General features: G+C 33.5%; 1 protein-coding gene and 1 pseudogene across 5 annotated transcripts in view; both read left to right on the top strand.

The window, feature by feature from the left end:
• RUNDC3B (RUN domain containing 3B) overlaps positions 1-26,670 on the top strand; it is a 145,413-nt gene that overhangs the window by 58,862 nt on the left and 59,881 nt on the right. For all 5 annotated transcript variants that reach the window (XR_008662074.1, XM_055307285.1, XM_055307284.1 and 2 more), the window contains exons 4-6: positions 8,212-8,297; positions 19,121-19,210; positions 21,436-21,516. Coding sequence is in view for 4 of the 5 variants with exons in the window: in XM_055307285.1 (XP_055163260.1) it covers positions 8,212-8,297; positions 19,121-19,210; positions 21,436-21,516 (257 nt within the window). In the remaining variant the exon portion in view is untranslated. The remainder of the gene's footprint in view (positions 1-8,211; positions 8,298-19,120; positions 19,211-21,435; positions 21,517-26,670) is intronic.
• LOC129498090 (small ubiquitin-related modifier 2-like) lies at positions 12,382-12,743 on the top strand (annotated as a pseudogene).

Here is a 26,670-nt window from a genome sequence, read left to right on the forward strand (position 1 = left end):
AGTTTTGACTTGTAATACAGTAAATATCAATAGCTATAACCCATATAAAAGCACTTTGAAGTCATCAATAGTTTTTAAGACTATAAAAAGTCTGACCTCATATAAGCTGTATCAGCTTTGGTGTAGGAGTTTTATTTTATTATTGCATTGTCATACTAGGTTTCCTTACTATTTTTGGCACTTAAGAATTACAGAATGAAACCTAAGTAGAAAGTAAAGATTGAAAATAGGTACAGTTTTTAAGATCAACATAATTCATTTCATTATTTCATAGTTACATACTTACAAATTACATGTCTATAATAAATGAAAATATAACGATCATCTTTCAAATGTATAGTTTCTGAGTTTATTGTTCCTGCATCTATTTTTATTTAGGATGTTTTTTCTTCTGGAAAATGATTGGTATTGACCGTGATATATTGAGATTAAATATTTTGTAAACAAAACCTGAATAAGATTTTTTTAAATAAGATTTATAGAAAGGAAAAAAAAAAGATTTATAGAAAGGAGGAAAAAAAAATGAGTGGGAAATACCAGAAAGGGAGACAGAACATGAGAGACTCCTAACTCTGGGAAACGAACTAGGGGTGGTGGAAGGGGAGGTGGGCGAGGGGTGGGGGTGACTGGGTGACGGGCATTGAGGGGGGCACTTGGGATGAGCACTGGGTGTTATTCTATATGTTGGCAAATTGAACACCAATAAAAAATAAATTTATAAAAAATAAGATTTATAATATTTAAATTTAGTGAAATAATTGGAAACATAAACATTTTTAAATTTGTAATATGGAAGTGTATTTTTGGGTAAAGTTTATAGCTATGATTTGTGAAGACTAAAGGTGTAGAGTTCACTTTCTAAAACTGCTGCTCCCTCCTTCACTGCCTCCTCCCAGTCCAACCAGGGGGCTGTATGAGCAAGAGTTAACTTTCTGATTCAGGACCTCCTACCCTTTTTTAGACTGAATCAGTTTTCCTCTCTGCCTCACACATTTTTCAAGCCAAATAATGCCTTCGTCTTTAAGTCAATCATAGCTAGATTTTTAAAAATATTTTTTCTTATAGAAAACATCTTAGCCATAATATTGGCTTCATATCCTTTGACCTCTGTTTTCTCAAACTTTTGACTTTATGCATTTATTTTCTAATTGATAGACTACAGGCTTAAAAATGTACAATCTGAATTCCCCTTTGCATCTTTGCTGGGTTTGTATCATTTTTCTTTTCATGTTTTCCTTGTGGTTTAAGAATATCTTGGTTTCTGTGGGTTAAGATTAAAAGGCAGGCTATAATTTGAATGAATCAAGTCTATAAAAATAGAAACTATCCCAGGTGGCACATAAACTTTATTTATTTTCAAATTAAAAGAAGGAACAATTAACATGACAAGTGTATTCTAAGCCCCTTCAATATAGCAGAGAATATATTTATAGAACTAGATTATACCAAAATACAAAAGGTAATTGAGAAGTTAACAAACATCAGAAATGTAGCATTTGGACCTGGGTGGAGTGCAGAAATACAAACCCCAGCTGACCACCTCTCTTAATAAGACTCTTGTGACTAAGCCCTGTGTAGCAAGATGCTGCCCAGCAGAGAGAGTTAATATTTATTCTGTACAAAACCATTGTTGAGTAGCAAAACACCAAAGAACAATCATGTTCCAAATCCTACATTTATATCTTTGTTTTGCTCAGGCCTCAAACAAATCCATTTGTGGGAAAAGAGAGATCTATGATTTGCCTGGTTATGCTGGGAAGTCTGCAAGCAAAGATTACTTCTGTCTTTATTCATTGCAGTGGGCAGAGCAAAGTACTTAATCTACTCAGTAAATCACACCTGCCAACTGTCAAGATTGAAGGATTAAGCAAATACCTCAGATGGCTGGTTTATTGAGCCTTTGAGATGCCTTCTAGAGTGACTACCAGCCTTGACACTTACGAAAACATACCAGAACCACAGCACCAAATTTACCTTCTAAACTGTGCAACTCAGTTCACTTTGAAACCAAACAGATCTTCATTTTTGAATTCTACGTAAAAAGCAGAATACCTTTGGTTATACCTTTAGGGCTGTGTGGATGACATTTTAAGCAGTGAAAGACAAGATACTTTACAGAACAATGACTAATTCAATATAGAAACATTATTTAAATTTAGTTTCATTAATTGAATCAGGATTGTCTGTGTCCTAGAACTACTGCACATCTTAGATTCATATGGTAGAAACTTACCACCATGGGAGAGCTGATACTTAGTCACTCTAAGCTGAGATCTGTGAAATGCTGATAGTCCCTTTCTTTGCTCAGTCCATGACCAGCTGAGCCTCTTCTCCAGGGCTTAAACAAAGCCTAACAATGGAATAGAATATTTGAATTGAAGATCATGTCTGTAATCTTTCCATCTCAGATATGTTGGCAGCTAGCCTTGCTATAATATGCAGAGATTCTGGGAATGGGATTTCTGCATATGATATTTCTATTTTATTTTATTATTTTATTTGTTTATTAGAGAAAGAGAGAGGAGGGGTATGAGCAGGAGGAGGAGCAGAGGGATAAGGAGAAGTAGACTTCTCACTGAGTACAGAGCTTTATGTGGGGCCCACTCCCAGGACCCTGAGATCATGACCTGAGCTGAAAGCAGATGGTTAACTGACTGAACCACCCAGGTGCCCCAGGGGATTTCTATTTTAAGTTTCAGATTAAATTAGGACTCAGAAAACTAACTTCATCTCAGCAGGCAATGATTTCACTCCCTTCTGAACACACCCACTTTTCCCATCTGCTATTCGGCTGATTACTTATAAGTATAATATATGATTTCTGACAGAAACTCCCCTAATTGGATCCTTAGTTACTACTGTTATTTACCTTACAGATATTTCATTTGAATTTTCTTGGTATTCCAACTGATTTCAAGCTCAAGCAATCCTTTTCTTCCTTTTTTTATTGTTGGTTTTTCCCTCCAGAATATGAGCTCTGTTCTGTTCTTGAGTTCTTCTTGCCTTCCCGCATATGTGTTTTTCTTTTTCTTTGTTTTTAAGAACAGTACTTGTTTGTGGGTGAGTTAGGCTTTCCTAGTTTGTGGTTGCTTACCCTGTACATTCCTTCTGTTACTGAGTTTGACATATTAGACCAATTTCTGAATATGCTGGTCACATCAGCCATTCATATATTCATGCATCCTTCCATCAGATAAATTTTTATTGAGCACCTATACTATGTCAGAACTATGAATGTAGTCCTTAACACATTCTTAGGACAGAAATCCCTAATCCCTCCTTGTCTTTTTAAGACTAATGCTCTTGTTTACTTTTTACTTTTTCCTTTGTTCAGAAGCTGACCTTGTCCCTGCTCTTCGTAGAGGCAAGTTAGCCAAATTTTCTATGGAAAGAGGCTGAGGCAGGGGCAGAGGGGATATTAATCACAGATACACTGGAGTTATCAAATACTAGAACTGAGTAGACTATGGAGAATGCATATGGAGGGAAAGTCATGTTAGAAGAGTTTGGAGTAAAAAAAAAAAAAAAAGATATGATCCTGGAGGTGAGAAATGAATCAGTTTCTGCTTCTAGTGATGACAGCATAGCTTATGTCAGAGCAACTCTTCTGCCAAGAACAACTATAAAGACTGGATAAAGTACGCAAAGCAACAAGTTTAAGACCTAAGAGAACAACCAAGTTGTGAGGACTAGAGTGGCCACAATACTGGATAGAACAATGGTATATGAGGTGAGCATTACGTTCATCTTGGCTTTTGGCCTAAGGGCATTTATCTGTTCACATAGTTCATATAGAGGCTAATCAGAGAATTCTTAAGGGTTCTTTTAGTTCCCCTGGGCTAGAGAAACAGAAATGGGAGCTGGGAACTGCCAGTGAAACCAGGACTTAATATATCAAGGGTCTGTAGACATATGTGTCTGAAGTCATATATGCAGTCTTCTTGTGAGCTATTTGCCAGTTATTAGCCACCTTAAGCACAGAGCAAAAGTCTCATAAACTTAGCCAAAAGCAGCAGGTAGGAGGCTAGAAAAGCTGATTAGGATTTCACAGTCTTGTTCTGGAGAAACAAAGTTTAGAGTTCCAGGTCAAATAAGTTGGAGGGGCCCTGTAAAATATTCTAGGCTTTTATTTGAGACCCCAGAAAGGCTCTACCTTGGGAATAAGGGAAATTCAGATGAAGACCAGCCCAAAAAAGACCTAAAAGTGGTGTCCTTGAATAGTGCAAAGTGATTTTCAACTACACTACTTGCTTCCTTGAAGAAAATATATCTAAGGAAAAGTAGTAGCATTAGTACAGCTACAAACTTTTATATACAATGTCCAATATTCAATCAAAAACCAGTATACCAGGAAACAAGATCTAATGACCAAAACTAAGAAATATAAAAAAGACAATTGAAACAGACCTATGGGAGATGCAGATAATGAACTTCGAAGTAATTGTAATAGAAAATATAAAGACTAGTAGTAGCAGAAAACTGGAGTATATAATAAAGTGTAAATAGAAAACCACAAAATATTCATTCATACCAAACATAGAACTTAAACAAAAATTTATCTTTGGCTGAGTTACAATTCATTTCCATGTGCATTTCAGATTGAAATCATCTAAAGTATATTCTGGAATAACAGTAGAATTAAGCTATAATTAATAACAAAAGATACCTAGAAAATGCTTAGGTGAGTCAACTGAAAGAAGAAATTACAATTGAAAAATATATGGAAAGTATTGATAATAAAAATGTAAAAACTGGTGCTTAGAGGAAAAAAGGCTTAAATAGGCTCTTAGGTATATATAAACAAAGACTAAAGGCTAAAAATCTGTGATCAGAGTTTTCACCTGAAGAAACTGTTTTTAAAAAGTAATATATTCAAAAAGAAGGAAAGAATGAAGAGCAAACATTGAATTAAATGAAAAAAATGTACACTAGAAGAAAATCAATAAAACTAAAACTTGCGGGCAGCTTGGGTGGCTGAGCAGTTTAGCGCCTGCCTTCAGCCCAGGGGGTGATCCTGGGGTCCCAGGATCGAGTCCCACGTCGGGCTCCCTGCATGGAGCCTGCTTCTTCCTCTGCCTGTGTCTCTGCCTCTCTCTCTCTCTCTCTCTCTCTCTCTCTCTCTCCTCTCTGTGTATTCTCATGAATAAATAAATAAAATCTTAAAAAAAAACAACCTAAACTTGGTGGTTTTAAAAAGATTAATACAATTGATAAACTTCTAGCAAGACTATTCATAAAGAGAAAAAGAGAGATTATAAATTTACCAGTATTAGGAATAAAGAAGAGGCCTATTAGGAATAAAGAAGAGACCCCATAGACCCCGCAGGCATTAAAAATCCTACAAGGATATTATGAATAAATTCATACATATAAATTACAAACTTTAAATGAAATGGACAAATTCTTTGAAAAAATTTATGACTAATATAAAAATGAAGAAAACATGTGAATATTCTGATGTTCACTAAAGAAATTGAATCTATAGTTCAAGCCTTCCCCTTGCAGGCCCCATTTTTAATTGAGTCATTATGGATTTGTAAGAATTATTTGTATTTTATAAATGAGTCTTTTGTCAGATGCATATAATGCAGATATCTTTGATAACTCTGTAATTTGTCTTTTTATTTCCTTAAACGATTACAGCTTATCCCTTGAAACTGGAGGGAAGATAGGGTATATAGGTTTTAATTCAATTAAGTTGGTTCGTTTGGTGTTGAGATGTTTCCTATCTTCTTAATTTGTCTATTTTTTATTTCCTCTTAGAAAAAAGAGAGGATAGTATTATAACCTAACTCATACAATTCTTGGGAAAATTAAATATATATATATATTTTTTTAAGATTTATTTATTATAGAGACAGAACACAAACCGGCGGAGAGGAGAAGGAGAGGGAGAGGGAGAATCTTAGACAGAATCCCTGATGAGTGTGGAGCTCCACTGAGATCCTGACCTGAGCCAAAAATCCAGAGTCTGACGGAAGCTTAAGTGACTGACCTCCCAGGTGCCCTGAGGAAGATTAGATATCTTAATGTATCTGAATTTCTTAATGTATCTTAAAACAGAGCCTAGCATATATTAATTACAGTCTTAAGAAGTGGTGGCTGCTGTTTATTTATTTACTTTTCAAAAACTTCCAGTAACAAAGAAATGAGTATTTGTGTCTCTAGAGAAAAAAAAAAAAGAAAAAAACAACTCTATGTGGTTTGTCATTACTCAACTGATAAAGTCTAAAATCCTAAATCTGGTTTTTTGACCCCTATTTTATGGCCCCACAACCTTTATGAGTCTGTTTATCGTCTATTCTAGTAAAAATTCTTTTGTTGAAGGAAAAGAAACTGTTAAAATTAGCACAGTGTATTATCACAATATAATAGAGAATTCCACAAACATCTAAGGACAGGAAATTAGGTGCAGCCCAGTTTTGCATGGATTGAAATTAATAAATCAGGAAGCAGGACTTTCCTCACGTTTCTTATCTAGCAATAGCACAGTCTCCTGTGTCTGACTTTCTCTGGAGAGCAACTCTCCCAGCTTCTGCTCTGGTGAAATCTTAGCCTTTTGATTTACGCCACCATTACCAGCCTCCATGTCTTTCAAAGGAAATTTCAAGAGAGAAATTTGGGATTGCTGACCCTGACCAATGGTTTACCTCTTCCTTCATCTGTCCCATGAGCCACAGTTAATTTTCAGTTCCCCAAGGCTTACTCTGCAGAAGCAGTGGACTGAGCACCATGCAAGCTAAAGGAGGTTTTGAGCTGAGGGGCAAATTGCCTGTGCTAATCACACCCATATCATTCTTTATTTCCTAAAAATACTGCTGCTTCTAGTTGGTCAGGTTTTACCACTGTCTAGATTGCTTCTTGATCCTTCCTGTCCAGAAGTTTGGTGAATTCAGTAGAGTTGTAGATATTTCTAAAGAATGCTTTTTTCTTCCATGTGGGTAGTCAACCATCATATGCATTGATTAGTGTCACCTTTGTTCTCAATTGCCATTGCAGTGTTTTGACTTTCTATCTCATTAATCTTAATGGATTTTCTGGAGATTTGAAGGAGGGCTGAGTGAAAATGAAAGTAATCAAATTTAAAAATTCTCATTGCAAATATGTCCTTTAAAAATTCTTATTGCTGGGATCCCTGGGTGGCGCAGCAGTTTGGCGCCTGCCTTTGGCCCAGGGCGCGATCCTGGAGACCCGGGATCGAATCCCACGTTGGGCTCCCGGTGCATGGAGCCTGCTTCTCCCTCTGCCTGTGTCTCTGCCTCTCTCTCTCTCTCTCTCTCTCTCTCTCTCTCTGACTATCATAAATAAATAAAAATTAAAAAAAATTTAAAAATTCTTATTGCAAATATGTCCTCTTATATTCTTTTATTCTACACAAAGAGTCCAGGAGAAATGCTTTGGATTATTTAAAAAAAAATCAACTGACTAGTCTCAACTATTGAATGATATTACCCCTTTCAAAAGTAAAACTAAATTATTCACATTTAGTCAGAATTGTCTGCTTCTGTGAGTTTCTGCTAAAGATGATTTATTTAAAAAAAATCAACTGACTAGTCTCAACTATTGAATGATATTACCCCTTTCAAAAGTAAAACTAAATTATTCACATTTAGTCAGAATTGTCTGCTTCTGTGAGTTTCTGCTAGAATTCTGCTAGAATATGAGTTTCTGGGTTAAAGATTCAGTAATAGTTTTTAGAATGTCCTAGGTGTAAACTCAGTAATTCATGATTTGGATGCATGATAAATAATGAAATTTGGTTCATTATTAGTTATCTAAAACCTCCCTCTAAAAGTGTATGTGGGAAATATTCTAAAGCAAGTGGTGTGACAGCTTATTTTTTTCGAAGAGAATGACTCTGTTCACGTTTTATAAGGGGACTCAATTTTAATTAGCATGTTGATTTGGGCATTGAGGTAGAGTTATGAAAAGAAGTCCCTGACTCATTATTAATAGTTATGTCCCTTTAGAGGATAGAAATTTAGTATGATACACTGTACCCTATATCTCTAGAGAAACAAATGTATACTATATGTAAGCAAACTTTTTACCTGTTCTTATCTACTTAAGTATCTTTTAGCTTTATCAAACATATATTTTGACTGAATTGTTTTTTACATATTAAAATGCTTATATTTTTGATGACACAATGGGCAGCGTATTTTTTTTAACTTGTAATTTTTTTTCACATTTGTTTCTTCTTCCTTTTAGGGTAGAGCCTGGATCAGAGTAGCACTCATGGAAAAGCATTTATCTGAATACATCTCTACAGCTCTGAGAGACTTCAAAACAACCAGGTTTAAAAGTCCTTTTGATTTTCAGATATATATTTAAAATATTAGACATAAAAATAGAATGAAAATTCATTCCTTTCTTAAGTCCTCAGCTATTTTATTTCCTCTTTTTTGTACTGCTCAGGTAAATCCACTGTCTTCTCAGAAAAATGACATTTGTCAGCTAAACATACATCTACTTTGGTGTATCAGGCTTCACATTATACCTAGAATATCTTTTCTCTGAATCATTTCTGTTTCTCACACTTTTATACTTGAAGTTTCATTCTCTCCATAGAATTTTCCCTGACCATGAATTTGAAGAAAAATCTAACCATGAAATTCCTAAGGTGTTCTTTCTCTTTCCACACTTTATTTCTTTGTTTTAATTTGTATATATACCTAATGATCGCTCAATTGTCTTTTTACGGCAGGCTGTACCAGTGTTGTTTTTCTTTGGTTGTATACACTTAAGAGATGACATGTCGTGCCATGTGAAAAACAGGACTTTATTATATTTTTTACAATGGTAGAAAAAATATTCATATTAGGACAACAGGCATTCCTATAAAATTCTGGTCTACTAATCTCTGTATTTATAGAAACCACTATTCTATTTAAGAAATCACTTTTCTCCATTTCAAAAGTATTTGTAAATGAAAATATTCAATAATTTGAATAACTTAAACATGTACTGTTTAATACAGTGGCCACTAGCCACACACCACTATGTAAATTAATATTAATTAAGAGTAGGTAAAATTCGCAAATCACTTGCTCTGTTTCCATATCACATTCCAGATGTTCAGTAGGCATGTGTGGCTAATGGCTATCGAATTGGATAGCACAGATGCAGAACATTCTATTGGACCACACTGCCTTAGACACTTCTAAATTACCATACTTATTTCTACCTCATAGATCATATTTCTGAAAGAGAAGAAGACAGTGACAGCTATAAGCAAGTTTTTTTTTAACAAGTTTTTTTAAACAAGTTTTGATAGAGGAAATTAGGCACGTATATAAAGAAATCATATATCTGGAATCTTAATTTCCATGTCCTGATACAATATTTGGCATTTTAGATTTGGAGAATATCTGGGCATTTATTATGGTACATTCTTATTTTGTTTATTTGTTTGCTTTTTCCCCACTTTACTTAGATGTAATTGACATACTCTGTAAGTTTAAGATGTACATGTTGATTTGATATGCTTATATAGTACAAAATGATTACTGCCATATCATTAATGCTGTTACCACACCACATAATTATTTGGTATGTATTTATTGAATTATTTGATAGCAATATGATTCTTTAGGGGTATTTCTAAAGATAGGCAGTGAAATGATGATTAACTCTTAGGTGTTTGAGATGAACTTCATGAAATGAAAAGTTTGTTTCTTTTATTATTACTGGTAAATAAGTTTAATTGTGAAAGATACTAAATATTAAGGTTACTAAAGCTTTGAAAGTAAAAGTAGTATCAGAATCTCATAGATCAAACCTAAAAAATCCTAAATTAATGAAATCAAATCCAAGTCTACACAATAATCATCTCCTATGCAATAACAAAGTTGCATTAAGGTTATGACAGTCTTCTGAGTAGAAATTAAAGCATTAATAATCTAAGTTACCTTTGTTTCTTAGACAATTGGGTGGAGTAGAAATAATTCTTGAATAGATTATTTTTAGAATGAGTTCAAATATTTAAAGGGAAATGCTTTTTGCCTTGTTCTGAGGTTTTAGTTGTCCTTTTTGATAAAAGGAAATGATTCGGCTCTAAAAAATCCACGAAATAAAAATATTCTTGTAACAATGTATAAGCATATATTATTCAAACAGAAACATGGCTCAGTAAATCTGCACACATACATGCAAATATGTAATCTTTATCTATATGCACACACATAGTATTTAAATGTCAATATAATGGCTCCAGTTCCTGGAAAGGAAGTAGGGAATTATTTTGGAATTCTCATTAAATAAAAAACACAGTTGCAAAGTTGTCTTTCAAAAAAAAAAAACTACACTATTTTTTTTGTTTTGTTTTGTTTTTGTTTTTTTACTGAACTCAAACCAAAGAAACTTCTTAATTATAAATGATTTGATTGTGAAACTCTAGCCAAAGCATATCTATTACTTGGAAGGTTAGGTTTGTAAAATATAAGCAAACTCTTGGAAAGAATAGTTATATCTTACCTTTTGTCTAGATGCTGTCTGATCTAAGTTCTTGTAGAGCAATGAGAAATGATCTCTGATCCTTTAGGAATCTTGGGAGTATTTGAATCAAGTGATTTCTTCTTGTTTTTCTCTTCAAAGATAAAGAGTAATGACGTCCTTTAAATGGTATTATACAAGTGTTTATCCCAGTACAGAAGGAGGAGCTACATAAGCTAAGACAGGCAAGCTTGAGAATACTAATCAGTGAAAATCTAAGGATAAGATTGGATGGAGGAAGTATAGGAATGAGAAATACAAATCCTCTGGTAGTTGTATGTCACATGGCTCCATAGTGTTAGAGAATTCAAGTGATTTTTTTTTTTCCCCCTGAGGTAGAAGATATCTTAGTGAGCAATTGAAAACAACCCTTGCAGAGTTTCATGGCTTAGGGATTGAAATATTACTGTGAAATAGCCAGAGTTGGGAGGTTGGCAGAATTGAAATTAGAACCCAAGCTAAAAATAAAAAAAAAAAGTGGGGAATTGTTTTGGTAGTTTGCTGGGAAGACTGAGAAATAGAGAGGTAGGTAAAGTAGAAACTGAATTAATTTACTCCAAGTTTTATTTTTCCCCACCCACAGACGAAAAATAATTTAGAAAAGTCAATCTTAAGAAACACAAATGTGACACTTCAAACAAGAATGAAAACATTCTGATAATTTGAAGTAGCATGTATGGAAAAGATAAAGAAGAGATAAAATTAGTTTTACGGACACCTGTTTATTACTTTACGGTTGTACCACAGTACTTAATTTATAACGACAAAAGTTTTTTCTCAGAAAAAATATTAATTTTCTTGATATTGTAGTAGGACTAAGAGAAGCAAGGAGTAAAGTATAAAAGTTCAAAAATTACTGAGCTGTCACAAAGTGAAAAAGGAACTGATAAATACTTTTCTCATAGAAGAGTAGATAGAATAGTGAACAATTAACATATCTTTCAAGAGCTAAGGAGGACTTTTGGAATCTTAATCTGTTTAAAGGTTTTACATTATTAAGATGAAAAATATTAGTAAAAATTGCTTGTATACTACTGCCTCATAGCATATACAAAAATTACTGAAAATGGATAAAACTTACATGGAAAACTCTTAGAAGAAAATACAAATGTAAATCTTCATGACCTTGGATTAATAATTGTTTCCTGGATGTAATACCAAATATATAAGCCACAAAAGAAAAAAATAGATAAATAGGCATAATCACACTTAAAAATTCATGCCTTTAAGAATACTATCAAGAAAGTGAAAAGATGACCCAAAGAATGGGAAAAAACTTTTGCTATGCCTGTGTCTGATAAGGAACTTCTATCTAGAATATGTATAAAGAATACTTAAAAGTTAGTAATTGAAAATAAAACATTTTAAAATGGGCAAAGAATTTGAATAGACATTTTTCCAAAGAAGATATACAAATGACCAATAATCCTTAGAAGATGCTCAGTATAATTAACCATCAGGGAATTGCAAATCAAAACCACAATGAGATACTACCGCACACATACTAGGATGGCTAAAATCAAAAGTATACATAATAACAAGTATTGATAAGGATCTGGAAAAATTGAAACCCTCATACATTGATAGTAGAAAAGCAAAATGATGCAGCCCCTTTGAAAAACAGTCTGGCAATTCTTCAAAAGATTTACAATATAAACTAGCATGTGACTCCCTATATATTTCCAGGAGAATTGAAAATATGTTCATGAAAAGTATCTCTACAAATGTTCATAGTAACATTACTCATAATAGCCAAAAAGTGGAAACAACCCAAATGTCCAATGAACTGATGAATGAATGAATGAATGAATGAATAATGTGTTTTCCATACAGTGAGATAATATTCAGCCATTCAGAGAAATGATGTGCGTCTTCTGCCACTACTGATGCTTGCTTGCGTGCTCATTCGGTGTGGATGGTACCTCCTTTGTGAATTGGCAGCTGAGGAGACTCCGAAGTTCTCCATGGTGGATGAAAAGCCCAAGGAAGGAATCAAGACTGAGAAAAATAATCATATTAATTTGAAGGTGGTGGGCCAGGAAGGTTCTGTATAGTGCAGTGGAAGCTTAAGAGGCATACAACATTAAGCAAACTCAGGAAAGCCTACCATGAAAGACAGTTTCTCTATGAGGCAGATCAGATTCCTGTTTGAAAGGCGGCCAGTCAGTGAAACTGACATACCCACACAATCAGAAATAGAAGACAAAGGTAAAATTGATGTGTTCTAGCAGCAGACAGGTGTCTACTAAAGAAGGAACCTGCTACTTTATTCCAGAACCCTTACTATAGACCAAGACGCATTCTCTGTTTAAAAAAAATGAAAACACAATTGGTTCTACCACATCCTGACTACAACGTGATAGTTCTGTTTTTTTCATTTCCCCCTTTCCCATTCCTTTACTGTACATTAAATAAGTGGCACATCTGCACAAGCATGTTGTGCTTTTTTAATACTAAATGTCCAGTGTTATATTTTGATTGATATCAAATCTAGATGAGATGGAGAAAAATCATGATTCTGTGAAAATATGCTCATTCTCCATGCTCATGCTCATTCAGCTCTTTATATTTCAGTTAATTATTTTGCTTTCACTGCTTAAGAAAAACAACATCATGAAAATTCTGGCATACCTTGTTTGGAGAATTTTAACATTTTTCATTTATTATTGTAAAATCAAGGACAGTTTTGTAACACTTTTGTATGTAGATACTAAATGAAGGGTATTCTGTGTTTAGTAGGAATACATTAGTCTTGAAGAGATGAATCCTAGGTAGTGTTCCCTTCATCAAGCATCTTGTCTAAATAAACTTTGTATTTAAAAAAAAAAATGAAGTACTGATATGGGCTACAACATGGATAAACTTTGAAGACTTTTTTGCTGTCCAAGAGCCATGGAAGCAGTAATTCCTGGAAACAAGTAAGAAAAACTTCAAGGATATATTTGATGTTATTCTGTTGTAAAGGTAAGAATAATCTTGGTCATACATAAAGACCATGTGACCTGAGAGTAATAAGCATTCTGAGTGCCCTGTAAAAATTGCCATTTAGGAAGAACGAGGTATTTTCATTAGCATAATGATGTCAGACCTTCTTTCATTAGAATATTAAACTTACCATAAATGAATCTCTTATTCCTAGCCGCAGTCACACCGTAAGCCTATTCTCTTTGTTCCTTTTTGTTGTGTTGTAATGTCTCTCCTCCTGTTTGGGGCCACCTTCTTTTGGATCCTCTCCCCATTCACCTCTTCTATTCGTTTCACCTTTCTTTTTTTCTCATTCTGAATCTCTTTCCTACTGTTGGATCATTCCCACCCCTGTAGAAACATAAGCTAGTATCTCCTACTTTGAAAAGAAGAAAACTTCTCCATTGAACCTGTATTTCCTTTTGCTCATTTCCGTGTCCTGCTTCATCACCTCACTTCTGAAGAAATGTTTATACCTACTGTCATCATTTCAGAGTCTCTCTTGTATCCACTCTTTTCCAGGTTCTGTCTCTCATCATTCCACCAAGAATAATTTTTAAAAGGATACCAACAATATACAGGCTACCAAATGGATAATTTCTCTTGTCCATAGTTTATACCATTGCCCAGCTAAAACAGTTAAATACTTCCTCTTTCTTGAAAAACCTCTGTCTTTAACCTATATAACCTTCCTTGGCTTTTCTTTCTTTTTCTGTCATTGCTCTTCTGACTTGGTCTCTGTCTTTCCTTTTGAATTCTTTTGCTCTTTACAACTTTGAAAGGTCAGTATTCTTCTGGCTCAGCCGTGCATTATGTGATCTTAATCTCTATTCATTTTCCATTCTATCTTCATTCGAATTTTTAGAATGGCTTTAAATACTACCTGTATGATCATGACACCACTTTTAAATCCCTGCTTGATAGTTCAGATATCTTGATTTTTTTTCTCTCCTCTAACCCTCTTTTTTTTTTTTAAATGATACTAGCGTCAAGCAATTGTACTTTATTTTTTTTTAAGATTTTATTTATTCATGAGAGATACAGAGTGAGAGAGAGAGAGAGGCAGAGACAGGCAGAGGGAGAAGCAGGCTCCATGCAGGGAGCCCCATGTGGACTCGATCCCAGGACTCCAGGATCACGCCCTGGGCTGAAGGCGGCACTAAACCGCCGAGCCACCCAGGCTGCCCTCCTCTAACTCTCTTTACCTCTTTCTTAACAAATGGTTTCACAGCCTAGGTACATGTTTGATCAAGTCAGAACCTAAAAGTCATATTTTATTTCTCTTTCTTCTTCATTCTCTATAATCATGCCTAATTAGCAAATCTTGCCAGTCCTCTTTCCAAAATCTATCTTGATCTATCTCTTGACCTTAATGTCCATGATTGCAAGAGCAATAGTACCTCATTTATCTCTTTCTACACTCCCCTGTTGGTGTCCCAAGTGGGTTTCCATTTCCTCCCCTTTCTTCCAGCCAATCTTCTTAAAGGTTAAAAAAGATTGTGTTGGTTCCCACTTAAAGCATTAAAATGTTTTCTCTTCAAATACATTTCCTAGAGTCAAATCCTGGTTAAACCACTTTCTAGCTGTAGAATCTTAGACAAATGCTTCGTCCCTCTCTGGCATATGTGCTGGTAAAGAAGATAATTCATATAAAGCATTCGTAACTGTTCTTGGCACTTGTAAATATTTACATTTATTATTAATGTTATATGGCCTATAGAGCCCTCTGTGATCAGACTTCTGCGGGTTTAAGGCCTAAACGCTTAAGTGATTTTCTTCAGAGTTGAGTTCTCCTTCGGTTTTCCTCTGCCTCAATAACCTGTTTATTTGCTTTATACTACTTATCATCAGCTCTAATGACCTTTCTCTTCTGTTTGTTGCCTGTCCCCCCAAAGATGCAAAGCTCCATGGAGAGGGACCATGCTTAGGTGGTTCACCATTTAACTTTAGTACTTAGCACAGTTCTTGCCTCTTAATAGGAATTTATTATATATTTGTTGATAAAATCATTAATGAATCTGACATTCTTAGCAATATCTTTGGAGATTTACTTTTCATCAGTTTTCATTCTGATTCAGTTGGACATTGAATGAAATAAAACATTTATAAGGCTAAAATCTATTTTTCATGTCATGAGGGAGACTCTTCTATAATTTCATATATAGAGACTAAATTGGGCAAGAGAACAAGAATGTGATAATGAAATTTCTTTGGTTTATAAGATAATATTTCTCATAATATTCCATGTTCAGTATGTAGAGTAACTTCTGACTCTCAAAGGGGAAAATTTGAAGCATGATATTGTACAGTGCTTATATGATCTATACTGGTGGTTCACCATGGATGCCATCCAAAGGGTATTTGTTATTGAAGTACCTGAAAGGCCTTCGAATAGTCTTACAGAATGAATACTAAAGATAGCAGTATAGAGATATGTTTCAATTAGAGTTAAATTATATATGATGAGAGGAAAAGTACTGTTATTATTAGGTGTTATTTTGTTTTCCTGGTTTTTAATATTTTTCTAGTCAACAGACAAATGGCAAGAATATACCTAATAAAAGGTGGAGTTTTTCTTCCAGATCACAGTAATATCAGAAGTTGCTCACAATTTTCATTTGCTTCTCAAATGAAAAACTTCCTTATAGAGATACAATCTAACATATAAAGCTTTACATGGAAGTTTTACATATCTTTTTTACCTTTCACTTTCAGCATATATAATGTGTTTTGGCAATTCAGTTTACTCTTTTGGTTAGATGCTTTAGAACAAAAAAATATTTTCAACTAGAGAAAGAGAATTTTTTTTTTTTTAGTGTATACCTTGTTATTGAATTTAGTCATCTTAGGGTTTATCTTTGGCTCATTTGTTACATAACTTTGGTTATATAAGCAAGCTTTATTAATGCTCCAGGTTTTCTATGAGATAAAAACTAAGAAGTTTAAAGTTTACAGTTTTTTGAAGTCTTTGGAAGTGTTGATGACAAGAATCAAACTTTCAGTCAAAATTATTGGGGTGTTTATTTGATTAAGAGAATAAAAATTAATTTTCCTAACAGCTTCTATTCTGTTAATACATGTAAAGGACGTCTTTGACTAAATGATAAAAATATCTTTTTCAGTTCAGTACACTTCATTATTCTTTTGAATACTGAATTAATTTACTTTTAAAATGTTATCTCAAACTTAGAAGTGTATTTTATTAAAAATGTTTTTTTAGACTGTTAGACTGTACTAACAAGATGCTCAGCCTACAATGGACAACTTTTTTTTTTTTTTTTTTAAGGAGAGAGAGAAAGAGAGATCATGCACATTGGTGGGGGGACGGTGGGACAGAGGGAAAGGGAGAGAGAAATCCCAAGCAGGCTCCACACCCACCCCAGCAGCATGGAGCCCCATGTTGGGCTCATCTCACAACTGGAGATCATGACCTGGGCTGAAATCGAGAGTCAGACACTTAATGGATTGAACCACCCAGGTGCCTCTGGACAGCTCTTTAGTACTTCGTGTTCCATTTGTTCTCCCACACCCTCTATTGCAGTAAAGACTGTTATATTAAATGAGATCTGTGCAACATTACACTTCAGGTATGGTTTTATATGAGTAAAAGTATTTCACATGTAGCAAATATTTCACAAAAAGTGTTTCACTAAAACTAGTTAGATTTGTGTGTGTGCTTGGTATTTTCCAACAGTTCATAATACAATGTTGACATTAGGAAGCAAGCAGAAATAGTTTTGATCTTACTCTTAGAATGTACTTTTAAACATGGTGGACTCAATATGGAGAAAAAAAAAAGTAGACCTTTTCTTATATAGGGGAATGCCAGGAATAGTGGGTAATTCCTAGTATCAAAAACCAGAATTCTGTCTCAGGCATGTGTCCCATGGAATTTGGGGGTCTAGAGCCATTGTAATCATAGTTCTTCTAGGAGTCAAAATAATTCTGTTAAGAGCCAATTTAGCTATAGGGACAGTGACAAAAATCTTAGGTATATAGATTTATTTAAATATCTTTATCTTTTTGTGGAATATCTTAGTTAAATATATAGGAATTTCTTCCATTTATTAATCTTTGTTAGGTTAAAGTTTTTAGTTTTTCTTTTTTTTTTTGTGTGTAGATCTATAAAAGAAATTCCTGTATTTCCAAGGAGACAAAAAACATTTCTTCCCAGCTAGTCTTCCTGTCATATTTATTTGTAGCCTTACATCTGACAGAGAGTAAAATAGTGGCCTCTTATTTTCCTTTGTACTTTTTATTCATTTAATATTCCTGGGCGCCTAGGTTCCACCTAGGAACTGACTCAATAATCAGTCAGTTGAGCTCCTGTCTTTGGCTCAGGTTATGATCCGGAGTCCTGGGATCAAGTCCCGTGTTGGGCTCCCCTGGTCAGCGAGGAGTCTGCTTCTCCCTCTGCTCCAATGCTCTGCTCATGCTCTCTCTTGCACACACATTCTCTCTCTCTCAAATAAATAAGTAAAAATCTTTTTTAAAAATTCCCAATAACATAGGTTAAATTCTCTTTAAATATTTTTGTGTTACAGGAAATGGTATGGTTTAATAGAAACATATAGAACTTAAAGTAAGAATTAGGTTTCTTCCTTGAGCAGTTTATCTGCATGAGCTTGGGCAAATTGTATTAACCTAATTCTTAACTTTTTCCAATGGTAAATTTGAAACTAATGATAGTTCTTTCCACCTTTGCTTCATGGGCTTTTTAAGCAAGTATCAAATGATATGTTTGTAAAAGTATTTTTAAACAAACTGTGCAAAATTGACATTGGGATTATGAGCATATTAAAATCTTTTTTACCAAAAAGAGTAAGACAAATTTCATTTACTAAAATGTTTTCCTTTTAGTTAGTGGGGTTCTTACAAGTTGGCATCCACGGTCTATATCTAATATAAATAGATATAGCAAATGATCCCTGCTTACTGAACATAAACTAGCTATTGCATAGTATTATTTTTTTTAAGTAAATACAATGATCTTACATTCTTTTGTAGAAAAATACCTTAGGCTCATATCATGATATTTTCTCAAAATATTTATTTTAAATATATTAAAATAAAATTTTAGTATTTTAACAACTAACATTAACCAAAACAGAAAGCTTTATAGGAATTAACACAGAAAGGTTCATATTCATATTTTGTCAGATATGAACACTTTCTCTTTCATACACAGATACCCTGCTAGCCCATTATTTTGTTGTTAAAGATTAGTATGAATTACTAATGATCACATCTTTGTACTTCTTCATTTAGTTAATAACCCTTGGAATTAAAGAAAAACATTGTGTTTGTTCTGTGTATACAACAGTAGTCTATATAGTTTCACAAATAGACCAGTATAAATGTGAATTTGCCACTTTTCAAATTACATTCGAAATGCTTCACTATTAGGGAAAAATAGTAGACAAACTTGACCCATTTGGAAGAGTCAGGGATTCTTTTTAAGAGAAGTGGAAACAATGATATTTTTTGTTACTGCTGGCATTGTTTTCCTAAGTATCTACAAGAATTGGATGATCCATGTAGTTTTTATTTTGATAAATTAATTAAAATTTAGTTCTTTCTACTTTAGTTTGGTCTCTGATTTCTATAGATGAAACTTCAGTCTGCTTTTAATATTTATATATTTACCCATTTCATTTTTTAGACGATTTTATGAAGATGGAGCAATTGTCTTGGGTGAGGAAGCAAATATGCTCGCTGGCATGCTGCTTGGACTCAATGCTATCGATTTCAGGTACTTAATCTAAATGTGTTCAGTTTTTAAGTTATTTGACCTCATAATGGTTTCTACTTAGGGTTTTTTTTTGTTTTGTTTTGCTAATAAGTAAAGCATACAGCTGGATTTTATATTTGGTTCATGTTGTTCCCTATCCTGTGACATCAGTTCTCTGACTGGGTTTACTCTCAGAAGTTAAGAATTTACTCTCAGAGTTAAGGAATTAACTATCATGTTGCTTTCTAGATTGGGCAAAGAGACTGAGAGTTAAGGAATTAACTGTCCTGTTTGCTTTCTAGGTTGGGCAAAAAATCCTAGACTGCATTAACGCAGTAGAAAAATTATATACCCTGCTAGCACTGAAGGAAGTTTTTGGATCTTATCTCTTAGTATTTTTCAGCAACTGCTTTAAAATGAAAGAAGATGCACTAAAAGATTCAAAGCCAGAAAGATTTTCATTATCTCATGTATTGAAATTAAAAAGATCCTGGCATGATATATTGGGTGTCTTGGGCTTCTATTATGTATCTAGAACATCAAAAATATTATTAATATTTACCTTTACTATCAATAAGATCATTTCAGACTAAGATCATAAGTGCCAAAAATATAAATGTAAGTTTTTCACAGATTTATGGGAGTATCTTTTTACATTTCTTTAATTGATCCAAGTTATACTAAAAGTAAAAGGTTTGTTTTTAACAAGAACTCAAACATAAGAATGATGGAAATATTATAATTTTTTGGAAAATATCACTTAAAATTACAAGAGTTTCAACAAAGTATAAAACTTAAATGAAAATCTGTTAGATCTTGAATCAAAAAATAATATTGCAAAACAATAATAATGATGATAATAATAATACTGCTCATTTCCACTGAGGTTACCTTTTTTTAATCACTTCCTTTTCAAAATATTTTCATTTTGTCAGTGTAATTTTCCTCTATTTAAAATTTAATAAAATAGTATTCAGTTATTAGCTTAATTGTTTAGAATATGAATATGATAGATCTAATATGGATCTTGTTTTTTTAATCCTTCTGAATGTTTTACTTTTTTCACCTGTCATGCTGCTGGCCCTGTCTGAATCCTTCACAATTCTGTTTTTTGATTAAAAAAAAAAGATGAAGGAAGAAAGAAAGAAAACCTGGGATAAATGCATGAACTGTTGGCTTGTTGTAACCCATTGATACTATATAAATGGCTGAAAGCAAGTGTCTTAAAGCTACATTAGTAATAGTTCTGTAAATGAAGCAAAGCTCCTACAAAGTATTGATACTTTTGATGACTCCTTATTCAAGTATGAAAAAGTACATACATACCCTTGACACTAACACATTAGAATGGTATTTCAACAGGCAAACTTACCAAAGAAACTAGAAGGTGGGAGTTCACGGATGAATTTTTTTAAAAAAAAAAAGATCCACATACATCTTGTAAATGTTATTGTTTATGTTCCTAGAAGATGTACTTTTTTCTTTTAATAATGGTAATCATAAAACTAAACACTTTTTTTTTTTTTGTTATCCAATTGGATATACCATCATTCAAAGCAAAGACTACTGGATTGGGAGACCAGGTGATCTAGAGTTGCTTTACTGGCTTTATAAGACTCCCAGTATGACTTTAGGCAAATCTCAACCTAAATTTTCCTGTTGCCAAGATCTCAAAAAGGATGGACTAAAGAGTGAAAGGGTTTTGTTTTTTTTTGTTTTTTTTTGTTTGTTTGTTTTTTAGCATTCTCTATAGTCCTAAGACCCAAACCTTTTCATCTATTCATATAGTTTAGAAAACTTTCATTTTCTAATTAGTCAGAATTTTTATTTTTATTTATTCTTTTAGTCAATTTTTAAGGAGATAGTCAATATCAGGTAAGAATTTGTATGTAAGAATGAACAAGTATTCATTTGAAAATCCACCAGTAACATCTTAAATCCAGTGAAGACCAAGGTAGTGTCCAATAATGTTTGAACAGATTTCTCAGTTTTTCTTTTGCATAGTATATTCATATTAGAGTGTATTAACTTGTGCAATCCTTTGTCATCAATAGTGAATATAGAGTATCTTTATTAAGGCGTTTATTTGTAACAAGTAACATTAAAAAGTAACACTTAAATTATAAATAAAAAAATTTACCTGCAATTTGATAAAACAGATGTCTCTAACAAAGATTATTTAAAACATTTAACATCAATTTAAAGGTTTATGTATTATGTGACATATTTATTGTCTCTTGTCTTAGCTTTTGCCTCAAGGGAGAGGGATTGGATGGAAACTTTCCTGCTGTAATAGACTACACACCATATTTGAAGTTTACCCAAAGGTAGTTGACATCTTAAACATATTATTAAAATCTTAATTTATAGTTGAATATCTCGTGTAATATATTCATCTGATTAAAATTGCTTTTATTTAAGTATCAGAAATAGTTCAAAATTATAGACTCCATTTGCATTTTTAGTGTTTATGTAAATACACTTTTTACATAATTGCAATTCCAGCATAAATATAGTTTTTTTGAGAATAGCATGTATTTCTATTGCTTTAGTCATTATAATGATAACTTTAATAGCTCTATAATAGTACATTGACAGTTCAAAACTGAAATCCATCATTCAGATTCTCTATTTTCCTTCCACTATAAAGGAAAAAATAATGAACATTTTGTACAAATCAATTTTCTTTTTGTTTCTACTGTGAATTTACAATTACTCAGGCAAATATAATGAGAAATCTTATGGCCCTTAAAGTGTATCTTTATAAAAGAGTTGTACCAATTTATCCTACTACCAGAATTGTATGAGAGTTAAGAATCTCCTACAATCTCATCAGCATTGAAAATGAATCAGATGAAATCTATAGATTTTTTGAAGGTCTCCTTGCGTAATTGGTTTCCTGAATAGAATGATCATCTTTATATGCTTTAAAACTGTTATTGTTTAATATCAGGCCAGAGTTGTAAGGGAAACAAAGAGTAATACACGTACACATACACACATGCACACATACTGAAGATGGATTTATTGAGGACCTAATGTAGAAAAGAAATTTTCCTAACTGCCAAGGATACATAGCTGTCAGGAGTGTAGGTACTTCATGAAATTCTGAAAAAGAGTTTAGTCCTTGTCCCCAAAATAATCGCCATCTAGTAAGAGAAGTCACTGTTTGACAGTGTTAAGATACTTTAGGTGGTGAGGAAGAAGTAGTAACACAGTATTATGGTACCAAGATTTCTAACTTGAGTAAGTGGATCACTTGGGAAAAGGGATAATTCTAGTATATTAGATCTGAAAAAGGAATACAGCAAGAATTTTTGAACAGGTAAAAAATTATACTGTTTGGGATATATTGGATTTTATATTTACATTTTATGAAGATATATAGTTCAAAAATAATACTAGTAAAAAGAATAGTGATAATACTTATTGAATATTTACTTGTATCTCAGGCATTGTTCAAAGTGCTTTCCTTCTATTAACCCATTTAATCCTCAGAAGCCAGTGACATAGGCACCACTATTCTAATTTTATACATGAGGAAACTAAAATGCAGAGAGGCTAAATAACTTGTCCATAGTTTTAGAGCTAGTTTGTGTAGAATATGCCACAGGTCTGGAATTAAAGAGCAAGATGACAGCGGGACATTAGGTGTTTGGCCATTAACATGTAAGTAGAAAGGCTATTTTTAGGGATTTAGGAAGTGACCTAAATTAAGATACAAAGATAAATATAAATACTAATTTTTCTTTCATACTTACATAAGAGGCTGTAGTAATTATTACAACACTTTACAGTAATGGAACCTTTTCAACTGGTCCCCTCGGAATGGATCTGATAATACATGCTCTTTCTCCAACCTACTTAACCACCTTTTGTCTAAATTTTTATGCAACTTCCTCTTTCTTTGATTCACTAATCCAAACATGCAAAAAAAGCTTCCTTTCCTTTATATGCTGAGGAATTTCTACTATCTTATGAAAAGAACACTAAAATTAGAAGGGAAATACCAGGTGAACCTAGTCATAAACAAGTTTGCGTTACTAACCACAGAGGTGGTCTTCTTTTTAGAAGGATTTAAACTATCCTGATTGTCATAAAGAACCAGTAGTTTAAACACATGGTGGCTTCCATGAGATATGCTTATGTTCGATACATTTTTAAAAAGCCCTATTCAGGGGCACCTGGGTGGCTCAGCAGTTAGGCATCTGGCCTTCAGCTCAGGGCGTGATCACGGGGTCCTGGGATCGAGTCCCACATCGGACTCCCTGCATGGAGCCTGCTTCTCCCTCTGCCTGTGTCTCTGCCTCTCTCTCTGTGTCTCTCATGAATAAGTAAATAAAATCTTAAAAAATAAAAAGCCCTATTCAGTTTCTAATTTTAGGAAACTGTAAAAGTCTGTCCCTAACAAAATTACTACTTTTAATTTATTGGTAAGGTAATACATATTAATTATAGAAAAATTAGAAAATGAAGACAGGTAGATAAAAGAAAGTTTAAGTCACTCATAATCTTACCTTTAAGAAGCAGCTTCTAGAAGCATTAACATTTTGATGAGTAGCTTTCCAGCCTTTTTATGCATAGATATATTTTTTAATTAAGATGGAATCATAATATACATGTAATACTTATTTCCCTTAATACTGTATAATGGACATTTTTGCATGTCATTAACTATCCTACTACAGCATAATTTCCCTAAATGAATAGAATTTAATTATTTATATAATGTATCTACTCAATTATTGTTAGACCTTTAGGATACATTCAGTTAGTTGTTTGCTGTCATATACACTATTGGAGTTAATAACCTTGTAACTACATCTTTTTAAACGGACATGATTATTTCTTTAAGTTAAACTCCTGGAAGTAAAATTTCTTGGATAAAGCATATATATTATTAAAGCTTTTGAAATAGGCTGTCAAAATGGCCTCCAGAGAGGCCATGCTTATTTAGTTTCTATAGGCAATATGTGAGATTGCCTGCTTCCCACCATTGCCAATTAAGTATAAAAGTGTGGCAAAATAAATAAATAAATAAATAAAAGTGTGGCCAATTCTGTAACTGAAAGATGGTACCCTTTGGAGTTTTTTCCTTTTGTTTTAATTTGCATTTTTTTGATTACTGGTGCTGCTAAACTTTTAAAAATGTTTATTAACCATTAGTCTTTTTAAATGAAGTGTTACCTTTTGAAGCAATATATGTGAAATATGTTAATAGATAGCATCATAAAATGTATTTTTTATTTATTTATGATAGTCACACAGAGGGGGAGAGAGAGAGAGGCAGAGACATAGGCAGAGGGAGAAGCAGGCTCCATGCATCGGGAGCCCGACGTGGGATTCAATCCCGCGTCTCCAGGATCGCGCCCTGGGCCAAAGGCAGGCGCTAAACCGCTGCACCACCCAGGGATCCCCCTAAAATGTATTTTATGTTTAAAACTGGTTTTTAGTTTTAGGTTGTGTGCTGGTGAGAATACTCAGTTTTTCTGAGTTACATCTTAATGTAACTTTAAACATCTTTAAACCTTTTTGTTTGAATGGATTTTAGGCCTGTAACGTCCAGTAGCTAATTATTATTGCTCTAAGACGCCTTCACTTTTTTGCTTTTAAATATAATGTTGTCATAGCATTCTTATAGCTAAGTCTTTGTACTTCAACATGATTATTTCCTTAAAGAGGCACATTTCTGCAAACAAAATCGCTAATACAAAGAAGACTGTTAAGTCCCATCTGCTGTTAAATTGCCCTCCCTAGACATTCTACCCTATATGTTCTGCCTTTCCCTGGCTCTTACAGAGATCATCATTTTGCTATGGAAAACCAGTCCTATGACCTGTGCACTACATCCCATCCTCCCTCTTATGTTAAGGTCTTCACCCAAACTCTTGTCCTCTTCTGCTAATTTTCCTTCTTTTCTAGATCTTCCCACACATCACAGCATACAGGTGTGTTATTTTTCCTGTGTTAAAAACAAAACAGAGAAACTTTCCCCATAGTCATTTTGAGCTACTTTTCAGCCACCTCTCCTTTATTACAAAACTGTGCCTCCAGTTTATTTATTTATTGCCTCCATTCTCCCTTGTGCTATTCAAATTGAGCTTTAATACTTACCCCTGAAAGTGCTCTTGTCAAAGTCAGCAGTAATGTCTCATTGCCAAATCTAGTAGTTAATTGTTTCCTTATCTGTCTCAATGTTTGACTTTCAAGCAATTTGATACATGTGAGTGCTTTGAAGAGATCACTTACTCCTCTTCCCCGTTTCTCCTTATTTCCCCATCCTCTCAATGTTAGACTGTTGCAGAGATCATTCCCAAATCATCTTTGCTCTGTGTATTCGCTAAGTACTTTGCTCCAGTTTCATGGATCTAAATACTATATCTATGCTACTCTTTCCCAAATGTGTATTTCTACCTGGAACGCTGCCCTAAACTCTAGACTAACATAGCTAGCTGCCAGCTTGCCACTTCCACTTGGATGTGTGGTAAAGCATCTCGAATGAGCATGTACAAAACTGAACTCCCAATTTCTCAGCTCCCAACTTTTCTTCCTTTTAACATTTCCCTTTCCAAGAATGGTAGTTCTGTCATTCTGGCTGCTTATGCTTAAAACTTTGATATCATGATTGAATTTTCTCTGCCATAATCCACATAGGATCCATCAGTAAATCCTTTGGTACCATCACTATTACCTCCTTAAATTAAATTAAGGTCCATTATTTTTTCTTTTTAAAAAATAAATGCTTAATTATTAGAAGTAAAGGAATAATGAAGGTGATTATAATTCTTACTCTCTTTTTAACAATTACAAATAGTAAAGCATTATAAAGATTTGATAAAAAGGGACACTTGGATGGTTCACTGGTTGAGTGCTACCTTCAGCTCAGGTTGTGATCCCGGGGTCCTAGGATCAAGTCCTGTATCAGGTTCCCTACAGGGAGACTGCTTCTCCCTCTGCCTATGTCTCTGCCTTTCTCTACGTGTCTCTCATAAATAAATAAATAAGTAAATAAGATTTTTTTATAAAAGAAAACTATTTTTCCTTTTATATCACTATTTCTTTCATTGCCTCAGTAAAAAATTGTAAAATATTTTGTTCTTTAAAATACATGAATATTTCTGAAACTCTTATCATTTTTCCACCAAAAATATTTGCAGAATTTCTGTCTTTTAGAATAAGAGACTTTTATCAGTATCAACTTTTCTTGTGCATAGGATAGAAATAAGTCTTAGCAAATCATATAGACCATTTGTGACCTGGCATCAGTTTACCTTATTAGCCATATTATTTGTCTAACACCCATTCAGCTTTTTTGGAAAGCTATAGTATTATTGGCCGTTGAAATGTTGAAAGGCAGTGTAATATTGTTTAAAAGCTTTTTAATGTAATACCAATTCCTCTACTAGGGTGACCTTGAGCAAACTACTTATCTCTTATTCTTATTATCTTCCTTTGTTGGATGAATCTATTAAATAGTAGAG

Source organism: Nyctereutes procyonoides, unplaced genomic scaffold, assembly GCF_905146905.1.
Source record: "Nyctereutes procyonoides isolate TBG_1078 unplaced genomic scaffold, NYPRO_anot_genome, whole genome shotgun sequence".
Classification (NCBI taxonomy): Eukaryota; Metazoa; Chordata; class Mammalia; order Carnivora; family Canidae; genus Nyctereutes; species Nyctereutes procyonoides.